Source organism: Amphiura filiformis, chromosome 9, assembly GCF_039555335.1.
Source record: "Amphiura filiformis chromosome 9, Afil_fr2py, whole genome shotgun sequence".
In the NCBI taxonomy this organism is placed as follows: Eukaryota; Metazoa; Echinodermata; class Ophiuroidea; order Amphilepidida; family Amphiuridae; genus Amphiura; species Amphiura filiformis.
Window position 1 is genome coordinate 66,652,315 of NC_092636.1, and position 10,422 is coordinate 66,662,736.

At 39.2% G+C, this 10,422-nt stretch overlaps 1 protein-coding gene across 1 annotated transcript; it reads right to left on the minus strand.

Moving 5' to 3' along the window:
• Positions 1-851: 851 nt before the first annotated feature.
• On the minus strand, positions 852-5,802 carry LOC140160399 (gem-associated protein 8-like). The gene is made up of 4 exons (XM_072183635.1): positions 5,726-5,802; positions 3,534-3,768; positions 2,240-2,723; positions 852-984 (listed from the first exon to the last, which is right to left on the minus strand). The coding sequence occupies exons 2-4, from the start codon at positions 3,758-3,760 to the stop codon at positions 862-864; spliced, it is 834 nt and encodes a 277-aa protein (XP_072039736.1). The 5' UTR covers positions 3,761-3,768; positions 5,726-5,802; the 3' UTR covers positions 852-861.
• Positions 5,803-10,422: the final 4,620 nt, after the last annotated feature.

Consider the following 10,422-nt stretch of genomic DNA (forward strand, 5'->3'; position numbering starts at 1 on the left):
TTTGTAGGCCTACGGACAACCAAAAACTTAGACGGACAACCAGAAATTGTAATCTGGTTGTCCGTGGGACAACCATTTATTTTTCCTAAATTCGAACACTGATGTTTAGTATTATAAAATGCATGAATATATAAAGTTTCAATTACTTTATTAAGTTTATTTAGCCTCATCTCATCAAAATAGCTATTTTTATGGCTTATTACCGGAAGGAGAAAGCTTTCACATAATTTTGGAAATTTAAAAAAAAATCTAAAATTCTGAAAATACAAAAAAAATACATTTAAGTGCATAAGCTTTTTTCTTCTGGGTAAGAATTTTTTTCTTGCATGCAACAGCCTTTTTCTTGCAGGTTAGAAATTTGATAAATAGGTCCATGCATGCATTTTGTATATAAATGTATTTTTTTTGTATTTCCAGAATTTTAGAAATTTTTTCAAATTTCCAAAATTATGTGAAAGGTTTCTCTTTTATTTTGTTAGCAATAAAAATAACAATTTGCATGAAAATTGAAATGAGGCAAATTTAAAGTAATTACAACGTTATAAACACATTCATGCAATGCATTTAAAAACATTATAGGTCAGATTTTCTGTCATTTTCAGGTGAAATCAATTTCTACCCTAATTCCCTTTTTTGGGGTAAGGGCAAGGGTTTTGGGTTATGTTAAAGGTTAGTTGGGCTTGGGTGGTTTGAATAAACGCAGTAAGGTTTGTGGGTGTGTAGGAAAACATTTCAAAAAAAAAAAAAAAAATTGATTTTTTTTTTTTTTCCAATTTTTTTTCTGTGACCTCCAATTTTTTTTTTTTTTCTGGGAGCAGCTGCTGCAGCGCTATCATGGATTTCGAGGGCCTGGAAATCATTTCACATTTTGAGGGGCACAATTGGCCACAGCGCTGGCTTCTTTCTGTCATAGTTCCTATCAAATTGTAGTTGTATAGCTGTCTCCATTCCATGGATAGCTGCAGCATGTCTCCCATATAGTTCCTGTAATGAAGTATACAAGTGGAAGGACATGGTTATTAGCAAGTACAGTGCACTATGAATAGGGAAGATGGGTTAATGCAATTTTTGACAATTTTCATTTAGACTGGAGGCACATGACCCATGCCTCTCAGCTCTACATTGATCAATCAAATTAACCATATATTATCAATGTTATTGATAATCTATGAATTAACATGTTTGACCAGCAAGCATTTCCTTTGGTTAAATCAAATCTGGACACTTGCAGACTACAATGTACTCTTGTCAAGGGTTAAACTGTAGCTCATAATAGTGAATCAAATTTTCCCTCGAGTCATGCACATGTAATGCAAATCTTTGGGAATCAAACCAATTTTTTGCTTGCAATTAGCTTAAAGAAGAATTAAAACTTTGCGATGGCTTCAAAATCCAACGACTGGTTTACAGCTGGTACTACAGCAGTTCCAACAATCTGACATGGTTTCCATTCAAAATAATAGAACGGGGTCAAGCCACCTGTTCTGTAAGGTACCAACAGTCGACTGGCAGTTTGATTTTGAAGCCATTCCTTGAAAAGAATCTTTGCAAGAATTGAATGGATACTTTCAACTGAGCACCGTACCATGCAGTACTCATGTCCTACTATTATATACATGCTGGCATGTACCAGAGTTTACCATGGATGGGCAAGTTGGACAACACTCAAGGGCAGGTCCATTTTGAGAAATTTTGACCGAAGGTTTAGGTGGTGACCATTATTCTAAAGTTGACGCTGTGTATATGTCCCAACAGGAAAACACCCGGAAGACATCGGATTGTAATATACTTGGAATAAAGATAGTTTAGCAGGGTTGTAGCCCTGGTGGTCAGCAGTAACCAGTACTCAGCCTGACCGACTGGCACTCAAGGGAATTATGGGTCTTGCCGACCAGCACTAAAATGACAAATTGTCCTCAAAACAGTTGTCAAATGCCATTACTGTCAAGTAATTGGCATTCTGATTCAATTTTCTCTTAATTTTAGCCGGCACTCAAATTTGGCTAGCTACAACCCTGTTAACTAACTTCTATACTACTTTTAAATTTGCTTACCGGGAGGAGTGCTTTTGTGGAACTTCCATATCCTCTTTGGATGTTGTCAGCTCTGATGTTTTCTTTGAATCAAGAGCTGACAATATCTAAAGTTGATGATGCAGAAGTTCAGTGACAGCACCCCTAGTAAGTGAATTTAAAAGTAGCGTATCTATTTATAACATGCTGGACTTGACGATACCTACCTTCATCTCTACAATCCTTCTAACACCGGGTCTCTCTTTAGGAGCACTTGTTTGTACCTGAATATCTTCTTGGCTATCACTAGATGATAATTCAATCTCATCAGTTTTATCCCCCATATCATCATCCAATCTACTCGCAACATCTTTCCCACTTTTGTTGTAACCTTTGCCACGTTGGCCCTTATCTTTAGCTTTGTCTCTTTCACGACGAAATTCTTCAGATTTTGCAAAGAATGCTTTCATTTCCTCACTGACTTCAAGTTCAAAGTGGTCCTCTTCACCGGTACCTTCACTCCATTCCATTGCCACATCACTATTATCCTGTACTGTTCTTCGTGGATTTGATCCATGTTTTGATTTTCTGGCAGATTTTCTGTGAGATGTCCTATGAACATTTTGTCTCAAAGGATTAGTGTGGTGAGCTTGTGTGTGCATGTTGTGATGGGACCAGTAGTTTTGCTCATATCCATGGGGTATTCTGGATCTGTAAGCAAGATAAAACAATACAAATCTAGTTCATTTATCCAATTCAGTACAATGTATGTTCTATACAGTACAGACACATCCAACTGACAGGATATATTTATTAATTATGTGAAGCGAGCCGTGGTTGATTTCAGCCTAGATGTATACAATCACCACCACTATGCAAATCAGTAGAATGGGTAACATTTTAAGGGGGTACTACACCCCTGGCCAATTTTGTGCCTATTTTTGCATTTTGTCCAAAAATTATAGCACATTGGTGACAAGTAAGATGTATATTATAGGGGCAAGGACTACAACTACTGTACTGACAATTCAGCAACTCAAAGCAAGCAGTTATTGATTTATTGATCAAATATTGGTTTTCCCTCATTTTTGATTGTAACTCCACAACTGTTGTCTGTTCTGAAATAAAATTTCCAGTGCAGTAGTTGCAGTCCTTGCCCCTATAATATACATATCTTATTTGTTCCCAGTGCTATAATTTTTTAGAAAAATACAAAAATATGCACAAAATTGGGCAAGGGTGTAGTACCCCCTTAAGGGAATTTCCATAACAACAAAACTGGCCAAGCTCATTTAGTGTATCCATTTCAGTGTGATAATGAATGAATAATGACTTCCCAGATAATGAATGGCCAATGATTTTCAGAGATGTTTCAGAGTGGGTAAACAGTGGTCATTTACATATACCGGAATTCTGTGTTACATTGTATTTCAGTGATGCTGTCCATCTATTATGTAATTTTCAGTGCGGATTTCAAAATTTCAGTGTGATTTTTAATTTCATATAAATTACTGTACTAACCTGACTTGGTAGTGATTTGAAATTGCTCCACTATTACTGTTGTCAAGTTGTGACTGGCAGTTATGGTTCCATTGTGACACACAATCAGTCATCCATCTCTGCATATCCTGATAATGACGCCAGAAACGAGAGTACTTTGCATCAGACATCCAAGGCTCCATTGGTGCTTCCAATGGGTGATTCCCAGTTGGGCCTTGGCTTTTTGTGGTTGTGCCTTCCTCTTGCATTTCATCAACTGTGCACATAAAATACCGGTAATGGTAATTACATGAAATGTGAATGGTAATATTTTTTATTACTGTATAGGTTTTATTTGTCAAATTATGTGAACTTCTAGTTTTGCTAAATTAATTTAGGAAAGGAGTAAAAGCGTACAAAATTATAGCATTATAAAGAATATATTTTTGGTTTTAAAAGCGAAGACCAGACTCCAGACTGGACAAAGACAGTCAGGCACCAAGTTTCCCTGAAGCCCTGTAACTTTTGAATTTTTGATAATTCTTCTTAATGCAACATTGGATCCTCTTGAAACAACCATCATTTATTGTTATGTGACTGTTTATTACATAAAATCAACAAATTGTGAGGATCCTATATTGCATTTTGATGAGGCACTCATGTCCATAATCACTGGAAACTGATTGGTACGCGTATCCAGGATCTTTTCTTGTGGAGGGGATGTTAAGCCATCGATCCCGTGTACAGAGAGCCACACCTGTATACCTCACAGCCAGTTTTGAACTTGAGTGGCTGTTAACCTTCGACTTTATCAACGACAAGCGGTTAAAGATAGCATTGCGTCCTATTATTATTGCATTGGATAATAGAGGATTAATTGACGACCACAACACTTTCTGTCAAGTCCAAAGAGCTTATTAAAATCTTTTTGATGTGCAATTGATGACTCGTTTAATAAAGCCCTCGGGCATAAACAATCGTTTAGTCATGAAAATATATGAATGAAAATCAAATCAGGTCGAGACCCTCTGATCATAAACAACGTTTATTCCCGGTAAGAAAAATGAAGGAAAATCAAGTACCGGTATTTAAATGTTACTTGTTATTTTTATTATTATTTTGATGAAATAAGAATCACAAAATGTTCTGGTACCGGTATGTATAATTGCTGATTGTGAGAAAACGTTTACTTGCTCAGTCCATCGTGTTACACGACGCACACAAACATCGCGTACATCACTCGCTCTTTGCATAAATAGCTTGCGAGCATAGGCACGTATATCTTACTCGCGAGCGTCCATCAGATCTAGCGCGGCTTGTTTATGGCCTGAAAGCCGGGCATAAATGTTGTTTATGCCCGCCATATCGACCAATCATGCATGCTGCTAATGTGTTTATAGTTAGCTATGTATGAACAACCATTTGTCATGAAAATATGAATTAGACTTTAGAGGTTCATTCATATATATTTTCATAACTAAACGGTTGTTTATGCCCCCGTTTAGTCTGAAAATTTTTTCATATCATACCAGAACATTTTGTGATTCTTATTTCATCAAAATAATAACAAAAAATAATAAGTAACATTATTAATTTAAAATACGGGATTTTCCTTCATTTCTCTTACCCCGCGATCACATGATCCGGGACACCGATGCCCGGCTCTCGACCAATCACACACGCTGTTATATAGCGAGTATGTATGAACCCCTATTCATACATACGCGCTATATACCGTAACGGCGCGTGTGATTGGACGAGAGCCGGGCATAAACAATGTTTATGCCCGGTGGCCCGGATGTGCGGCCACAGGGTAGGAAAAACGAAGGAAATTTGTGGTTTTTAATGATGTTAATTGTTATTTTTGTTATTATTTTTGATGAAATAAGAATCACAAAATGTTCTGGTATGTATGAACGGGTTCATTCATATATTTTCATGACTAAGCGGTTGTTTATGCCCTCGGACCATAAGCGCCCCACGGGCATAAACAACCGTTTAGTCATGAAAATAAATAAATAAAATCTTCCCATCTTCTCTGAAAAACAACAAACCTACACTACAGTAATATATACATAATGATGGACACAGGCACAGGACTGGCATAATATTAATACATGAATAAGAAATTTCATATACAAATCCATGTGGAAATGTTACTTTCATGCTTTCTTATTCCATTCCATAACAGAAGAATAAAGTAGGCCTATTGTTTGCACTTGAATTAAACTTACCTACGTTGTGTTTTCCTGTCTAATTTCTGGTTATTTTGGGGGTGAAAAAGTTCATTCACAAACATGCAAATCAAAATAAAATTTTCCTACCAAACACCGGATAATGACAGCTTGTATTCTATCTAGCGCCCCCTAATTGATTGTTTTGATAGGCTCTTTAACCAACTAGCAAATTATCGCTTTTCGTACAATGATATTTAATAGCATGATAATAAAGTCAGACAGTGATGTGTAAGCCACTGCAATTAGCGTCGATTTGCTAGCGCGGTTGTCAAGTAGCAGGTGCCTGCAGATTTCTTGCAGTAGTATCCTCACTAATTTGGCACATTCCTGCCTCACAGAGATATTGATTCTACATTCAGACACTTCTGTCAAGTGATTGAAAGACCGAGATTGCTCTGGTAAGTTTTACTATGGTTAGATCTTTGTATAAGGAGTTGTTTTTGACCCTCTTGATTTTGACTTTCATGCATGCAGCCTGTGCATGTGTGCATACTTTTCTAGCCTTTGGCTTATATCCAGGCTGGACACATCACACTATGTCACTACCGTGTGATGTGTCCAGTTCGTCGCCGAACTTACATATAAGATGGAGAGCTTAGCATAACGGCCTGCCTATTTACGCTTCCTGAAAACACTCTTGCACATAACATACAAAATTCTGTTGGTCCGTGTCACGTCACTTCCGGTTGATGATGTTCGAGTGAAAACAAGTCCCTGATTCGATTTTTGTTGATGATTTCTGTCATTGGTGTTATGTAAATTTCGATCGCAAATAGTCAGTGGAATCAAACAACCGTTTCTAAGTCTTCAGAGTGAAAGAAACTTACTTGATTTACCGTTTATATACTGACAAACTTAAAATTAAATTCCATGGTTGAGTGTTGTTTTTTCCGAAATTGAATGCCACTCCAGCAACATCGCTATGTAGCCTCCTTCACAGCCGGTTTCTGTTGTTCACAACAAACCGTGAGCCACATGCAGTTTGGGCCCGAGACTAGAGATAGCCCGGATGTTGGACCGACAGAATAGGTATGTGAGCATTCCTTACCTGAGCATGCGCAATATTCAGCCTCTCTCAGCATAGGGGAAATCGCGCACCAGCGCCATTTTGGAAATTCATTACCGTAATAAATTTTACGGCGATGTTTTTGAAAATATTTTTTTGGGAATTAGATCGAGTTAGAAACAGTTCCAAAGCTTACAAGGCCAAGTCAAAAGGTTAAACTTGATCATAACCCGGAAGAGGTCAGATGATTCGCACGTGGTCGCGGCAAATTTTGGCGACTTTTTAGTGGGTTTGAAAGTGACGATTTCGATCTAATTTTTTTCGGAAATTACTCTCCAAATATCTAAATAACGGAATTGAGCGGTAAGTTAAATGGAGCACGCGGTGAATAAAGGTAGTTTTTTGTACATAAAAATGTTTGGTTTGATGAGATTGGATGGATGCCTTGCGCAAAAAGTGAGTGAACTGGGGACTTTGTGTAGTACGCAATTGGCGACTTTTGCCAGTGAGTGAACATGTTTAACCCGGCATGCTTTGCGTATAAAGCTCATGCTGTGAATGCTGGGATAGATTCTCATTCTGTGCCGACTATGAGTCGGGGGAAGAAGCAAATTTGGACCTTTCCTATTCCTATCCCATCATGCATAGCGCTAGCAGATTTTTGCTATGATAGATGCTGAATGACTGGGGTGGGCACATCGGGTATGATGGCCGGGGGGACACAGGCCGTTTTTGGCCATTTTCCTATTTGATTTTCTAAATGTTCAAATTGATGGGGGGCGTGCTCCTATGACGCTTCGTCATGGGGGGTAACTTGAGCAGGAGTGACCCCATTCTGATGATCAAGTGAACTGGCCCTCGAGTTTCCGCAATGATCGTTGGAATAGGGAGCATGCGCCAGCCAGTGCTCCAAAGGGTGCCTGCTCAAAGACAAAACTTAAAGCTGGGGGAAGGGGTAGGGGGTTCATACTTGAGCAGGAGTGACCCCATTCTGATGATCAAGTGAACTGGCCCTCGAGTTTCCGCAATGATCTTGAATAGGGAGCATGCACCAGCCAGTGCTCCAAAGGGTGCCTGCTCAAAGACAAAACTTAAGCTGGGGGAAGGGGAAGGGGGTTCATACTTGAGCAGGAGTGACCCCATTCTGATGATCAAGTGAACTGGCCCTCGAGTTTCCAAGCAATGATCTTGGAATAGGGAGCATGCGCCAGCCAGTGCTCCAAAGGGTGCCTGCTCAAAGACAAAACTTAAAGCTGGGGGAAGGGGCAGGGGGGTTCATACTTGAGCAGGAGTGACCCCATTCTGATGATCAAGTGAACTGGCCCTCGAGTTTCCGCAATGATCTTCGGAATAGGGAGCATGCGCCAGCCAGTGCTCCAAAGGGTGCCTGCTCAAAGACAAAACTTAAGCTGGGGGAAGGGGGCAATGGGGTTCATACTTGAGCAGGAGTGACCCCATTCTGATGATCAAGTGAACTGGCCCTTGAGTTTCCGCAATGGTCTTCGGAATAGGGAGCATGCGCCAGCCAGTGCTCCAAAGGGTGCCTGCTCAAAAACATTTTCCTGGGGGAGGGGGGGGGTGAATGCATCAGCTAGTGCTTATAATAATTATTACCCCCCTTGTATCAGTGAAAAGGTGTACTGGGTGGGTAGTATAGAAACCGTGAGTTTTCAATGACAAAACAAAATAAGACACTTGAACACAAATTTCAGTTTTTCTTTATTTTTGCATGATGTTGGCCCTCTCTGTGGTTTCCCCAGGGACTGCCTTTTGAGGAGAGCGAGAGCAATCACTCTCTACTGCTCTTTAATTTAATGCTCTCCTGCAAATTCCAAAAGACAGTCCCTGGTTACCATCCTCTGTCAAAGCTGGAATCTGCATCAGAAAACAGAAATAAAACAAAATGTTACTCATACATGTTGATTTGTATATTTATAGGGGGATATCATCTTCTGCGGAAGGGGGCTCCCAAATTTACAAAAGTCAGCATCAATAAAATTATGACCCCCTATTTCGGCAACAAAATTTTATGACCCCCTCCCCCACCACCCACTGATACACCTTAGGGCCTATGTACCCCATGAAGAGGCTAAAATTGTATTCAGTCTTTTTGAATAAGATAAACACACTATCTGTGGTCATCTTGAGACTGCCTACATTTTGGTCATCAAAATTGTATGACCCCCTATTTTTCTTTCCAAAAAAAGGACACCGACCCCTGTGTATATTTGGGACCCCCCCTTCCAAGGAAAATGATCCAGGCCCTTATGTTCACATCAATACAAATTCAATCAATCTAGGATTACATTTACAGTTCAGTACCGGTAAATGACAAGTGCTTGTTTCTTAAAATTGTGTACTCACAATGCACAGTTTAGGCCTATATAAGCATTTTAATATGTGCATGCACAAAAAGTTTGTACAGGAAATTGGCTGAAAAATTGAGACATTCAAATTAGCATATCTCCGCAACCACATGTCGTATGACATTCATTTGTGCCTCATCAGTTTTCTTTCATTTAGCTCTTTAATATGAGATTACTTTGATGAGAATCAAAAAAAGTTCAAATTTTTTTGTATTATACCTATACAAAACCACAAATTCACTAACTTCAACTTGCACTACCGACACCATGAAAAATATTTTAATTATTACCGATCCTTCAGAATACTTGCAAATATTGGCAGTTTCATAAAATCCTGCTGCTGAAAATCGTAAATTCCACAATCTTCTGTCAGATCCAGGTCAGTAATCACAGGTGGGCGAATCTACCAGCGTGACAAGACCAGAGATAATAAAAAAGGATGAGAGGCCACGCCGCATAAATAGCTAGCCTGATTGGCAAGCGTCGCCAGCCAGATCTTCTACTATACGGTCGTGTATGATGAGTAGAGACCATAGAGCCCTATATAGGGCTCTGTGGAAGAAACGGTTCCTAATTTTGAAGCCATGGATAATATTAATATATTCATTTATACGAGAACCATATTTTTGTACCAATCACAGAACAGAATTTCACTTACTCACAGCTGTCAATCATTCTTGTGAAACGTAAGCTCCGCCTAGTATCAAGGTCTTCTTCTGCGCATTGGTTGTGCGCATTAACTAGCCTCCAGCACAAATCCTGTGCACACGATCAGGTTGGATGGGCGGTTTACGCCTGGTTTACACAACAGGAACTGCGATGCATCCTAAACTGGATCGCTTCCGTGTATTCGCATTGCATGGTGGGTAATCGCCTGCCAATTTGCGTAGCTCCACGCTCACAACAGTTTAAAATCAACACAGGTAAATCCATATAAAAATTAACATGGACACAAAATTGACATAGCTTATGTAATTTAAATAATAAAATAATAAAATGTAATATTATCATGATAGATGCACGCTTTATTAAAACTTGAAAAAGATTATTAAGTCCAATAATTTGTTTGTGTTAGCTTGCACGAGTCACAAAATGGCGACCCATCACGCATTTTCTGCATGTGCCGACATTAGTAACTCATAGTGACTGTCCTCAAACTAGCGCCAGTGTGTCTCAGGCCTGATAACGACCCCAGGTAATTTTATGCAGAAAGTTTTCTTAACAGCTGCAGGTGACAATTAAACAATGAACACGGCTTGTTTATGTACATGCGTGGGGAGGCTTGTACGTCAGCTGACGTGTTTTGGACATGTTCCGGCGTA